The 15,179-nt window shown below is 38.7% G+C and overlaps 1 protein-coding gene and 1 long non-coding RNA gene across 2 annotated transcripts in view; one reads left to right on the forward strand and one right to left on the reverse strand.

Moving 5' to 3' along the window:
* Window positions 1-15,179, forward strand: part of COG5 (component of oligomeric golgi complex 5) — a 310,758-nt gene that overhangs the window by 269,045 nt on the left and 26,534 nt on the right. Inside the window, exons 17-18 of the mRNA XM_019745323.2 lie at window positions 8,131-8,234; window positions 11,884-12,121. Of these exons, the coding sequence (XP_019600882.1) occupies window positions 8,131-8,234; window positions 11,884-12,121 (342 nt within the window). The remainder of the gene's footprint in view (window positions 1-8,130; window positions 8,235-11,883; window positions 12,122-15,179) is intronic.
* LOC141573184 (uncharacterized) overlaps window positions 1-15,179 on the reverse strand; it is a 44,387-nt gene that overhangs the window by 22,629 nt on the left and 6,579 nt on the right. The gene's annotated exons all lie outside the window — the stretch shown is intronic.

A 15,179-nucleotide genomic window follows, 5' to 3' on the forward strand; every position in this document is an offset into this window, starting at 1 on the left:
TCAGGATGACGTCCCCTGAACATAAGCCCTAACGCATCTTTTGGAGCAAAACTTAATATAAGACCCGGTCTTATTTTCAGGGAAACACAGTAGTAAAGCAGTGCTTCTACACCAGGTTGCTTTTGTCTCCTGCTGGACATTTAATGATATCTGGAGACATTTTGGTTGTCATAACTGGGAAAGGGGTGCATCTAGTGCCAGGGATGCTGTTAAACAGGGATGCATAGGACAGACCCCACAACAGGAATTAGCAGGCCCAAAATATCAGTAATGGTAAGGTTGAGAAACTCTTAATGTGTATCTGTAAGATGTGAAACCAGAGTAAATCCCCCTGTTTAAATACACTAACATAAATATGCCCTCTGTCTAATATTAAGGAAGTTAGTGAGAAATGATGTTGGTATGAGATTAGGAGTCATATGTAGTTGACAGTAGGTAACTCTTTTAAAAAAAGAACAAGCAAATCATTCATTCTTATAATAGTAATAAATATCCTTTAACACGTGTTATTTGCCAGTCACATGCAATATATTGAAATATTACAGCCATTACATTATGTATTATTATCCCCATTTTATACAACTTAGAACTAATAACTTGCTCAAAGTCATGTAGCTGGTAAAGCCAGACTTCACTGACTCCAAAGTGTCGTGTCTACCACACCTTGCCACCATTATTCATTCATTCATTTACTAGACGTTTACTTAGTGTGTACTAAATCAGTAAATAAGGCCATATGGCACAGACTCTGGAGCCAAACGACCTGTGTGAAGCCCTTCTCAGGTGTTCAACTAGCTGTGTGACCCCAGACAAGCTACTGAGTTCTCTCTTGCCTTAGTTTGCAACTACTAAATGGTGCTATATACCAACACAAGGTTAAATGTCAACTGTTAGATTGGATTTAGATCACTTGGGTAGGGCTAGAGAGAGAGAGAGAGAGAGAGAGACAGAGACAGAGAGAGAGACAGAGAGAGAGACAGACAGACAGACAGACAGACAGACAGACACTACCAGGAAACTCCAAGGAGAAACACTTATATTTAGAAAGTAAAGAGGATACAAAGAGAGTGAGGAAAAAAATTGGGAGAATGATGTCACAAATTCTAAAGGAGAAGGGAACTTCTGAGGTCAAATGCTGTCCCTAGGTGACATGGATGGGGATTTAACAGGCCCCAGAAGTTAAGGACACTGAGTCCATAGACGAGGATAAGAGGAGACAGTCTGTTTTCCCCCAGCATTGCAGAACTACACTTGGGTGTTATCAGTATCCTTCTCTTTTCCCTAACATGCTCGTCTCATTATAATGAAATATTATTAAAGCTACCATAATGAAATAATTGTTTTTAGTAGGAGTTGTCCAATTTATAGATGATCATAAAAACACTATAAAATCAGGCCTGTATGACAACCCAAAAGGTTTTGATATTCTTACCGCCGGGCAGGGAATACATACAGTTTTCTTTTCTGTAATTCCACAGTTTTTCCTTCTAGCAGTACCTGTCAGATGTTTTTTGATCACTAATCAAGATAAGAAATACATTTTACTTTGTCCCCCCTACACAATACATAAGAATTTATAAATATATACTCAGATATATAATTGCATATATGTAGAATATACATTTATACACATTTCTGTAATTAAAACAAAGCTTTCACAAAACAATACTTTTCCTTATTTTTTGTGATGCTCTCTGGTATTTTCTATACTCATATATTACTTTTTTAAAACATTCTGATAGTGATCCACTAAATTGATTTTTTTGAGGAAGTCCATTCTGTAGGTTAATACAGTGTGCCTACACTTTGCCTGATGATAAAAAGCTCCTGGACAAGTTAAAAGTAGAAATTCCTCTGAAACTGTAATTCAGTATGCGCTAGACTCTCTGAATCTGTATTTTAACGTACAGCAAAGGTTATTCCTACATAATACCAGCCACTTTGGGCTGGGAGTGGAGGCCTGTGCAGGGAAAATGGCCCCGAGCCTGGGCTCCAGCCCTCACTCTGAGCTTCGTTCCAGAACAGGGTCTCCTGTCGCTGGGACTGCTCTTTGCTCAGCCATCGCCAGTTTTCCCTTCAGAACAGGATAAAACTAGCAGTCGGTTCAAGGCTGCCTGGCAGTGGCCCTGCCAATTAGGACTTAATTGCTCATGGTAACAGAACTCAAGGAAATAGTTTGACCTTGCTTTTTTTAGTTAAATCTTATAAAAATCATTATGACATATTAAGTTATAAACAAACAAAACCCTCTGACTTAAAGAAAAAAAAGACCCTTGAATTTTATAAAATTGTAGGAAACTTATTACATCACTTGAGTTAGGACTAGAATGTGATGGTGCATAAATGACTGCAGCTCAAGAACCCTAAATCTATATGCTTTTGGGGCCGGCCCAGTGGCTCAGGCGGTTAGAGCTCCGTGCTCCTAACTCCGAAGGCTGCCGGTTCGATTCCCACATGGGCCAGTGGGCTCTCAACCACAAGGTTGCCAGTTCAATTCCTCGAGTCCCGCAAGGGATGATGGGCTGTGCCCCCTGCAACTAGCAACGGCAACTGGACCTGGAGCTGAGCTGCGCCCTCCACAACTAAGACTGAAAGAACAACAACTTGAAGCTGAACAGAACCCCCCACAACTAAGATTGAAAGGACAACAATTTGACCATTGTTCCCCAATAAAGTCCTGTTCCCCTTCCCCAATAAAATCTTTAAAAAAAAAAAAAATCTATATGCTTTTATTACTTGATAGAGAAGATATTAAACATACTTTTTTAACTTACGAAATATGTAAGTAATGACACATGATAATCTTTTCTACTCTACCTTGTTGAAATTTTATCCAAAATTAAATGTTATTTTAGGCTGCAGGTTCATCATATTATAAGCATTATCTAGTATGTCATGGATGGCAAAATTAGTATTAGTTAATGAGTGTACATTTCAAGTCATTTCATTATAATCACCTCGGCTGTGAGTATTATTTAAATACTTTGGCCCAGTAACTCTGATCCGTTTATTGCTGAGATTGTCTTGTGCAGACAGTGATTATATTGCTAAGTTTATATATGACAATTCTTTTTTCCTCCCTTATTGTGAAGGTTTGTTGTTCTATATAAGGGAATGTTCCAGATTGCCGAGGCTTCAATATTTTTGTAATCTTAACTATTTTAGGTAAATCTTTTCAAAATGTATGACACACTTCCCTGCTTTGTAACTATTTTATGAAATACAATCTAGCCTCCTTTCTCAGTTTCCTCTGATCGCTGTTGATCATCTGCCTGCTCTTTAAATGAATGCGTTCTCTTCCTGTTTTATATTTTCCCTAAGTGGAAAACCTCATCCAGCTCTAAGTTTTCTGTGTAAACCATTACATCATATACAAGTAGAGACAGTTGTAGTTCTTTCTTTCTGAGCTCACGCCTGTTTTTCCCTGCCCTGTGTCACTGCTAGGAGCCCTGGTACAGGGCGGGCCAGCACTGGTGGGAGTGGGCCTCGCTGGCCTGGAGGAGAGCACTGAGGATTTTATTGTTTTAAGTATGATGCTACCTGTAAGTTTATCTTGGCTGGCCTTCGTGAGATTAAACAAGTTCCCTTCAAATCCTAGTTTACTGAGACTTTAAAAAAAATTATACATGGTGTTGTTTCATCGAATAGCTTTTTCTGTGTCTTTTGAAATGATCATATAGTTTTTACTGCTTTATTCTGTTAAAATACTTTAGAGGAATTTATTTTCAAGTATCTAACTTATCAAGGTCGTGATGTATTACCCTTTTTATGTATTCCTGGATTTGATTTACTTAGTATTTGTTAAAGATGCTTGTATCTATATTCGTAAGGGATATTGGTATATCATTTTCTTCTAATTCTTTGTCTGGTTTTCATATCAAGTTAATACTGGCCTCACTAATTAGATTTGGAATTGTTTCCTCCACTTCTGCTTTCTGAAAGACTTTGTGTTTTCTCCTTAAATGCTTAGTAGAATGCACCAGTGAAGCCATCCGGGCCTGTAAGTTGCTTTTATAGAAAGTTTATAGCTACAAATGTAATTTGTTTAATACATAAAGGGCTACTCAGGTTATCTGTTTTTTGAGTGAATTCTGATACTTTGTGACTTTCTAGGTATTTGCCTAGCCATCTAAGTTATCTAATTAGTCAGAATGATGTTGCACGTTAAAACCCTTACTGTGCTTTTAATGTGCTTAGGGCCTATAGTGACAACCTTTTTCATTTTTCATATTGATGATTTGTTTCTCCTTTTTTTTGTTTCTTGATCAGTTTAGCTAGGGGTTTATCAATTTATTGATCTTTACTATGATTGTGGACTTGTGGACTTCTTCCTTTAATTTTGTCAATTCTTGACAATTTTGAAGCTGTGTTGCTAGTTCTGTTGAAGCTCTATTATAATACATATGTATTTATCATTCTTACTCCTTCCTGACGAACTGACCCTCTTACCATTGTGAAGTCTCTCTCATTAGCTTTTGTTAATAGTTATTGTCATGCATTCAATTTTCCCTGATATTAATTTAGCTACTCCAGCCTTTTTATGGTTAGTTTTTACATGGTATATCTTCTCCTGGGCCTTCACTTTGAATTCCTCTGTGTCTGTTTTTAAAGTGCATCTCTTGTACACAGTATATCGGTGGGTATTGCCATTTTGTCTTCTGATAATCTCGACCTTTCAATTGGAGTGTTTGGTCCATTCACATAATACAATTATTAATAAGGTTTTGTTTAGGTGTATAGTTTTTTTATTTGTTTTTTATTTCTTCTATTTTTTTATTTCTCTTTTCCCCCTTTTTTGCTGCCTTTTGGATCATTTGAAAAAATGTTTAAATTCCATTTTGATTATATTTTTATTTATACCTCTTTGCATGATTGGTTTTTTTTTAGTGGTTCCTCTGTGGATTACCATATTATATCCTTAACTTTCCATAGTCTTCTTAGAGTTAATATTGTATCACGCTATGTAAAATATAGAAACCTTGCATATATAGACGTGCATTTATATCTACATGTGTGTAGTGTAATTTTCTTTTAGCTTAAAATTTCCATTTGGTTCTTTTTCACATTATTAATCACTCTGATGAGATTTCTTATTACTTTATTTATTGTGAGTATTTTTTTCTTTACCTCACTGAGGTTCTTGTCTGATAGTTGTAGAGTCTGGGTCATCTCTGGGTTGTCAGCTGTTGATTGTCTTTTCCCTTGGAAATTGATAAATTTTCTAGTTTTTGGTATAATAGTAATTTTTAATATATCCTAGATATTGTGAATGTTATTGTCTGTAGATTCAGTATTTTTTTATATTGCTCCTAAGAGTGTTGATGATGTTTCTTTTTCAATTATAATAATTAGCTTAATTAGATTCAGTTTGTGCACTGACATACCTGCAGTTGGCCATGCCTCAGATATTACTTCAGTTCTTTAAGCCTTAGTTGTAAACCACTTTTAGTTTGCTCTGCACGTGCATGATCAATGAGTCCACTAAAGATTAGTGCTAAGTTTAAATAGAGCATTAGGCATTCTCCTCCTCTGGCTTTTTCCTTTCTGAGGTTCCCCTCTCACTCTCTGGTAGTCCTGGTTGAACCAGGGCTCCTTCCCTGTTCCTTTGGCCTGAAAGACTGCAGGTTTTGTTTTATTTTGTTTTTCTCTCGGTGTTAGCCACCAGCCTTGCTGCTACCATGACTGTAGTTACTCTTAGAGCAAAGTCACAGAGAAAAACGGAAAACTTATCTCTTCTGGTTGCTTGCACTAGATTTCCACAGCCCTCTAAAACTACCTGTTGTTGGTTATTTTTTTTCCCCATCTCCAGAGTCCTCCAGTAGGCTTTTGGTTTGGTTTGTTTTTGGTATCTTTTTCAATAATTATTTGTAAGAGGATGTGTACTTAGACACTCACTCCTCCCTACCAGAGCAGAAAACCAACCCCACCTTCTTGAAATCTTATCTGTTTATTTTCACCATACCCTAAGGTCTCCTCCTCCTCCTCTGCCCAGCGACAAAATACAGCCCAAAGCTCGTTGGAGTCACATACAGCGAGAAAATCCCAGCTCTTCCCCTTGTTCACTTAGGGCTCCAGACAATCTCCTTAACTTGACTTTGGTTTCCCCGGCTACAAATTACTTTAGCTTCCCCCTCTACAAGTTAGAGATCTTAATAATTCTTAGGGGAAGGAATAATTGAGTTGTAAGTGCAGTTATAATATACGGAGCACAGTACCCAGCACATAACGTATACTAAATCAATGCTCTGACCACTCTTACCCCTTTAAGGGCTGCTCGTCTGCGTGACCTTAAAATGGCGTTTGGCCTCAGTCTGCCAAGCACCCTCTTGGAGTTCATTGACTCCTTGGGTTTGATCTCCCCTCAGAAAAGCCAAAGAGTCAGATCGTGTCAGGAACTACAAACGTAAAGATCTCAGGCCCTACTGGATAGCCCATGCGGGTTTCCCAGAGGCCCTTCAAACTCATATTCAAAACTGAGCTCATCATTTTCTTCCTTCATCCCCAAATTAACCTGCATCTTCTGCATTTACACAGTTACACAGTGAATAATACCACCAAACCATTAAGAACAAACATCTAAGAATACCCGTAAGTCTTTCTACTCCATAGTCCTTAAATCCAGTTACCAAGTCCTGCTGTTCTGTCCGTGTCTTCATCCCATCTCTGCTTCGCCATTGCTGTGCCTCTGATTTGGTTCAGGTGCTCACCATTTTACGTCTGTTTTACTACCGTGTCCTCCTGCCTTTGGTCTAATTTATTCAGTCTATTATCCAACATGATTTTTCCCAAATTCAAATCTTTAACCACATTTTTTCTTTGCTTAAAATCCATCATTGGTTTCCCAGTCCCTTCAGGATAAACTTCCAGCTCCGTAGCAGCCTTCACAGAGTACATCTGCTGCCTGGCTCTCTTCCTCTTAGGCAGGCAGGCACCTCACACTATCTGTATTGAATGCTTTGCAGTCCTTAAATGCATCAGCTTTCCCAGGCTCCTCCGCCTTTAACATAAAGCCTCCTACCCCCACCCTTCTTCAAGTGGTTCTTATCTGTTTGGCCTTTGAAATTCAGTTCCAGCAACACCTTTTGTTTTTCAGATCCTCTCTTTGTAAGTTGGAGGTCTCTCCCAGGATCCCATAGCTCTGTGGAGCACCGTATCACTCTAACTTGTTATCTATTGTCACTAGATTGCAAGTTCCCCTAGGGCTAGAGATGACATTTAGGAATTTGATGAATTGGGAAAGGTTCTATTTAAACGTTTCTCATTGGTTGAAATCATTTGTATGAGCCAAAGCCATCCATCTTCATTTTATGTAATCACCACTGAAACATATATAATGTACTTAAATTTTAGATTTTTAGTGTTTACTGAGGTCCAGTCAGTATGTAACGCTAAAAACCCATAGCTAAGGCCAAGGGTCTGCATAACCTAACCAATGATTATACCTCATTATAGAACAGTTTTTCAATCTTAGCACTATTGGCATTTTAGTTCTTCATTGTGGGGGACTGTCCTGTACGTCGTAGGCTGATGTTTGGCACATCTCTAGCCTCTGCCCATTAGGTGCCAGTGGCAGACCCCTTGCCCCCCACCCCAGCTGTCACAATCAAGAATGCCTCCAAACACTTCCAAGTGCCTTCTGGAGAGCAAGATTGCCCTCAGTTGAGAATCATTACTGTAAAACTCTAATAAATAGAAACCTAAGTCATGAAATGCCTAGCTTTCTGCCCTATAAGAGTCACCAGTATATTTATTATGATGTAGTGCCAATTTTGAAGAATTACTTTTGGTCTTGCCTCACTCTTTTAAAACATGTGTTCATTTGTTCTTGACTTCGTAAGTAGTATTATTCCCCTTTGGACCTTTCTCCAGGGGCTCATTTGACCATTAAACTTTTGAAAATATAAGCGCATTGGAGGAGTTGCGATTTTTCGGTGCCATGTTCTTCATATTTTAAGCTTCAAAAATCAGTACTTACAGCAGTTAGGGCGAGGAGCAGACTTCTGTTGCATTGTTACAGTTAAACTACATAATCTGAATTTGATACAGTAAGAAAACTTGTAGTCAAAATGCTTCTCACATTTTGTGTGGTCATCTTTAATTTTGCCTCTCCTCCCTTCCTGTTCTTTTCAGACAATCCATGTTCTTATGGGAAGTGCTGTGCAGCCCTTACTGACCTCAGTGGGAGATGCTATAGAGGCCATCATCATCACCATGCATCAAGAAGACTTTTCTGGGTAAGGACGTTAAACCAAAATTTTCACTACCGTCTCCTGCCCCTTGGGCTTGGTCCTCTTGTGACAGGTCTGGCCTCCAACCTCATGCTGCCTTATCCATTGTGGAGAGTTTGGGATAGTTCTTTACATGCTCAGGTGGACTTCAAAACAACTTAACCACACTCTAGAGCTAAACATGTAAATATTAAAATGTAGCTGTATGTTTTATATTCCTACTTGATACTTAGTTACTATTTGTGTACTGTCCTGTTTCTCTTTATATTCATGTTGTTTAAAAGAATATCCACTTTATTAAATGTCCAGCCACTAGTCTGTTTGTAGACAAATTGTGATTATTACACTGTCCTTTAATTTTTCAAGTCATTTATCATTTGATTTATAAAGTATGTTTTGAAGACTCTATTTTTAATATTATTATTTTAATATTATATAATATAATAATATTATTATTATATTTAATATTATTATTTCAGTCTCTCTCTCTTTTTTTTTTAAGACTTTATTGGGGAAAGGAAGCAGGACTTTATTGGGGAACAGTGTGTACTTCCGGGACTTTTCCAAGTCAAGTTGTTGTCCTTTCAATCTTAGTTGTGGAGGGCACAGCTCAGCTCCAGGTCCAGTTGCCATTGTTAGTTGCAGGGGGCACAGCCCACCATCACTTGCGGGAGTCGAACCGGCAACCTTGTGGTTGAGAGGACGCGCTCCAACCCACTGAGCCATCCGGGAGCTCAGCGGCAGCTCATTGATTTCAACCTAGTTGTGGAGGGTACAGCTCGCTGGCCCATGTGGGAGTCGAACCGGCAGCCCCATTGCCCAGAGCTTGTGCTGTAACCAACTGAGCCACCCGTACGCCCCAGTCTCTATTTTTAATAATAGTAGGAAGCACAGAAGGGTAAAGTGGATTGTACACAAACATGCTCTATTTGGAGATAAGAATATAAAACTGCCGATTACCAGTGTTTGGGAGGAAATGAATTTTGTTTAAAAGTGACTTGAAATGTTGCAGTTAGCCCAGTCACCAGCACCTCTGACAAGGAGGCAAAGAGGAGGTGACCTTTCGAGACTTGCTTATGAGCGGTCAGATTTACTTCAGTGATGTGTTCATGAGCCACGACTAGTGCCTGCAGGTAGCACACTGGACGTAAAAGTTGGTTTCCCTTCTTACCAGTTTGCTTAAATACTAGGGACCAGATTGGTTGTCTAACTGAGAGGATTGCCATTAGTGTGTTGCATTGTTTTAAGGTATATAACATTATCCTTAATTTTTTCCCCCAAATGGCCTATGATGGCTCCATTTCAGCTCTCGCTCCATATACAGCAGACATCTGAGGTTCCACTGAAGGTCATTTTCCATACATGGCAGTGCAGGAGCGTGGAGCACTGTTGCTTTATAGTGTATTTACAGTATTGCTCCCGTGGTAGTAATTTGCCCCCTTTCTAGAATCTTGCTGTTAGTAATTCTAGTATGTTATTTTATATATGTATTGCTTATATGAAATGTAAGGTAAAATTGGATTGAATGTCAATAAGTAGGCATCATTCTTATGGTAGGGCCAACGCCCAAGGGACACACTTAGAAAAACATAAGTGAATACTTGCCCTTCCTCTACACTTCTTCTGGGTAAAAGGAACAAATCAGGTTTACCTTCTTGGCCAATCTTATCTGTAGTATGGTTACAGAATCCCCTGCTGTTTAAAAAGTAGTACTCATCACTGTTTCCAGATATTTGAAATCTATTCGATAGGACCAGTATATTTCTTTTAAAAGTAGATAAAGCTTAAAATGTAAATGTGTGATTGATATAGTACATTGATTGAAATTCCTTTATTTAATGTAAAATGACTCTTGTCCAATTACTTTGAATGGGAGAGGAAAGACAGTAAAAGCAGGAGGCCCCTATATCTTTGAAGTGATGGATGGACACCTGTAAGGAGGGGACAGTTACCCACGTGATGGGAAGGAATCACCCACCACTTCTCAAGTGTGCATTTGCTGAGTCTTCCTATCTTCAGCTTCTGTGTGTAGGCTCTCACTATGAAGACGCTTACGTTTTTGCACAACTTACTGCTACACTTTATTAGAGAACCTCTTACTAAACGTTTTGGCACAATTTGAAAAACTGAGCTTTAGCAATTGCCAAACAAGTTTTGTATTCTAGTAAATTTAAATCAAGCTTCTAATCCACACAGAATTGACAATACATATTTCAAGATTTTGGGTAATAAATAATTTTATTTTACTTATATTAACATATGCTTATGGAACGTGTTTTAGTATGTTATTTTGTAATCCTCAAGGAATTCATTTTTACTGACCAAATTAAAATTCTTGAAACAATCCTCCAGAGTAGTATCAAGATAACAACAGGGCTTGTGATGAAACATAAGAAGATATATGAAAGAGATTGCTAGTTGTTGTTTTTTTCCAAACTTGCCATTTGTACCAATGAAACCTGAATAAAGATAGGCTGTGCAGTGGTCTGAATCCGGCAAAACCAAACCCCATGTGAAGACTGCCATTGTTCACTGAGGCTGTACCTGTCCTCTGTACCAAGCTGCGCTCCAGACTGTGACACCGCAAACAGTCACGTTCCGCGTGCCCCCGTCCATGGCCTGCCACTGCTACGTCCTTCTTACATCTGAGCACAGTGTCTTCCTGCTGGAATATAAGCCTACTTTCTCTGTTTCTATCTGCTTCTGGAAGGGAAGACCTTTGGTTAGCATCCTACTTGTAATAACCATTGCTGTGTTTGAAAATGATTAAGTTCCCCTCATTCTGTTGCTCCTGGCATTGGAGTCATAGCTGTTCTTCTCTAGACCATCACCAGTTACTCTGTGTCATCCTTAGAATATGGAAACACTTAACTTATTTTTTGAAAATGATTCAGCATTATGTAGCCAGTGATCTCATTGGCTAGCTAATTATTATCAGGTGACTTCTAATTTTGCTATAACTCTACTTTCCTATAAATATTTCACATTCTTTTAACATAGTCTTTAAAGCGCAATTATAAACGTTTATGAATTATAAATAGTATTTCATGGAGCATCATCTGGCATCATCTGTTGATCCAAATTAAAGCCTTTCCAAACCTCCTCATCTGGGAGGAAAAAAATTGCAAACCATGTGTATTGTTACATAACCGGTTCCACAGTCAGAATGCTACTATTGGACTGATCAGAGTACATAGCGCAAGAGCAGAAATGTCTTTGCCAAGAATTTGTTTGGGAAAGGCAGCATTTTCTGTCATGACAGAGTGTAAAATGCCATTTCAGGATCTATTATTGATTTATTCACTAACCAGCAAAACATATAACTGGGTGGAGACTTATAAAGCTGGGAGAGACCGTAGGGGTCAGAGAGGGTGTAAGGCAGTCATGTGAATTATCCGGGACAGGTGGTTGTCTGTTTCATTCTTAATAATCTTTAGGTAAATGGATCCTAAGATTCAATAATCTCCCTAGCCTCTTAAAACAGCCTTTAGAATATAATTTAAACATAGTTTTATGCTCTTTAACTCTTAGCAAAAATAAACAATGCCTTTTCTACACATTAAGGGGAAACATTGCTTAGGATTGAAATAGGCAGAGGGAGGAACAGAAGTCCAAGGGTCCCTTTCAGTGCATTGACTGTTTTATCCTTTTGCAGGTCGTTATCTAGCACTGGAAAGCCCGAGGTTCCGTGTTCTCTGTACATGAAGGAGCTTCAGGGTTTCATTGCCAGAGTTATGAGTGACTACTTCAAACACTTTGAATGCTTGGATTTTGTCTTCGACAACACCGAAGCTATTGCCCAAAGAGCAATTGAACTTTTTATCCGCAATGCCAGCCTCATCAGACCTCTTGGTGAAGGTGGGAAAATGCGACTGGCTGCTGATTTTGCACAGGTAAATTGATGCATAGCTACAAAGGGGAAAACGTGTCAGCCTCCATGTTATCTATTAAATAAAAGACTAAATCTTCATCAGTGTTTTAAACACTTGAGGTATGAAGATAAGTAAATTTGTTTAAACCTAATTGGTAAAAAACAAAAAAACTTTAAAGATACTGTCATAGTAGATACTTTTTTCTTTGTATTTAAGAAAAGAGTCACCACTCATCTTCAATACTTCAAGGTTAAGGTGAAGTACCGCATTGCACAGTAAAGCAGCATTTGCCACTTTTACGTAATATGGGGCTTTCTCACTGTTTTACTATCCCACCAAGTCAGTATTGATAAGAGTAATTGATTAACTTTGCTACAAAATGCTGTAGGCAATGAAATGTATCACTGAAACAGCGTAAAGGGGCTGTTGTATAAAGAGAAAGAATTCCAACACATCTGCAATCCCATGGTGGCCAGCTCAGCATTCCAAAACAGCTTTCTAACTCCTCCAGATAAACAGTGGACCAGGTAGATAGAGTCTGAGTATTTGGTCTCCTGTACTAAAGAGTGTCTTTCCTCTGTGTGCTCAGCTTTGAAATCATTCCAAGCTATGTGATGTTAATGAGGTAAAATGACATAAAATAACAGAACCATAATCTGCTGGTATAGAAAGGGTTTTTTTCCTTTGTTCTTTAGACCTAGTTTTTAATAGTATCAGAGGCAAAGAAGAAACATCTCAAACACACGCTCTCATTAAAAGAGTCAGAAACTGATAATTCACATTTACATAGCATGTCAAAGGTGAAGTCATTTTTTAAGCCTTTCAAAGCCATTAGCTTTAGTAGTCTAATAGTTATTCAAATGTATTATTCTTAGTAGTCTCCCAGATCCTCCCTGCTTATAAAGACAGATGCGTTGCAATGTCCCTGTTTGTTCCTGTGTGTGTCTGTGAGCAGGCCTTGGTTCATTATCCCTGCACCTCGGGAGGGATATGGCTGACCGCTTGTACCAGGACGGTAGCTGCCTGAGGCGCCCTCATACCTGATAGAGTCATAAGAATCAAGTGTATAACGTAATGTTTCAAGAGCTAAGCTCTTTGCATATCAGTCGGACTAGTGTAAGTCATTTTCATCCCCAAATGATATACTTGAGACCACTAGACCGTAGTAAAGAGCCTTCCTTTGGGAAATATGCCTTTAGTAGCCTCAGCATGACAATAGAAATTAAATGTTACCATTAATGTGGCTCCTTTTACCTTTCCTATTTCTCTCAGCTTCATTCTCAGGCACCTGTACATTTGTCTTTGTTGTTATAGATAAACATCAGCTTAAAGAGAATTCTATCTAAATAGTGCCTTACTTATCCCTTGCTCTGCTTACAGGCTCTTACTGAAACGAAGACACAGTGATATACCAGGACCTGCTCTTACTTATTAGGAACATTGTGAGCTACTCTCAAAGTAGTGTCTGTTCTTCCCCTCCCCTTTCCTCCTTAATTTTGTTTTCCTTTTCCTATGTTCTTCTCTCCCCTGGGCTCCCTCCCCCACCAGTGTATTTGCATTCTGCTCCAGCTGGTTCTTGAGTCACTTTCCTGGAGGCAGCACTTGAAGTCCAATTAGAGTGGCAGCCGAGCAGGAGAAGAGCGAGAGAGGCCCAAGCAGAGCAGTGCGCTGTGGGAAGAAGGCTTTTTGTTTTTGCTTTTTATTTTAATGATGCATTCCCTCTGTGTCTTGTTATATGGAAAGCCTCAGTCCTTTAGCCACACTGTGGCAGCTAGCACCTGCTCAGAACGCCTAGGATCCAGTGGCAGGGCTGAACTCCCTCATTCCTAAAACTGCATCATTCTGAATTTTATTTCGCATTCCTTCTTTTTAAGACATATTGCCTAATAAACCAGACCTTTTTCCAGGTCTTTTCCCTTAAGATAAATGAAACTCATCAATCATTATTACTAACTTATGCTCTAAGGCATCCTATGTTTTTCTTTTTTCTTTTAATTTTTATTAAATTTGTTGGGGTGACATTTGTAAGTAAAATTATATAGGTTTCAAGTGTACATTTCTATAATACATCATGTATGTCTCACATTGTGTGTTCACCACCTAGACTCAGTTCTCTTTCCATCACCATATATTTGACCCCCTTTTCCCTCCTTTACCACCCCTCCCCCCTTACCTTCTGGTAACCACTAAACTGTTGTCTGTGTCTATGAGTTTTTGTTTCTTTGTTTGTCTTATTCCTTTGTTGCTTTCAGTTTTCTATCCCACATATGGTTCTCGACTTTTCCTGTCTGATTTATTTCACTTAGCATAATCATCTCAAGATCCATTCATGTTGTCGCAAATGGCAGTATTTCATCTTTTCTTATGGCCGAGTAATATTCCGTTGTGTATATATACCACATCTTTTTTTTTTCTTTTACACCACATCTTCTTTATCCAATCATCTATCAAAGGACACTTTGGTTGGTTCCATGCCTTGGCCACTGTGAATAATGCTGCAATGAACATAGGGGTACATATATCTTTATGGATCATTGTTTTCAGATTTTTGGGGTAGGTACCCAGGAGAGGAATCTCTGGGTCATATGGTAATTCTATTCTGAATTTTTTGAGGAACCTCCATACTGTTTTCCATAGAGGCTGTACCAATTTACATTCCCACCAGCAGTATATGAGGGTTCCTTTTTCTCCACAACCTCTCCAATACTTGTTATTATTTGTCTTGCTGATAATAGCCATTCTAACAGGTGTGAGGTGGTCTCTCATTGTGGTTTTGATTTGCATTTCTCTAATAACTAGTGAAATTGAGCACCTTTTCATATTATCTGTTGGCCATCTCTATGTCCTCTTTGGAGAAATGTCTGTTCAGGTCCTCTGCCCATTTTTTAATCAGATTGTTTGGTTCTTTGTTGTTGAGCTGTATGAGTTCTTTATATATTTTGGATATTAGCTCCTTATTGGAAGTGTCATTTGCAAATACCTTTCTTAAACATATTTAGGAAAGGTGTTTACAAACAGCACTTCCTCAGTGTTAAGTGTGTATTTCCCAGCCCGGCAGTGACACTGTCTGCTGCAGTCT

Source organism: Rhinolophus sinicus, linkage group LG09 (assembly GCF_036562045.2).
Source record: "Rhinolophus sinicus isolate RSC01 linkage group LG09, ASM3656204v1, whole genome shotgun sequence".
NCBI lineage: Eukaryota > Metazoa > Chordata > Mammalia > Chiroptera > Rhinolophidae > Rhinolophus > Rhinolophus sinicus.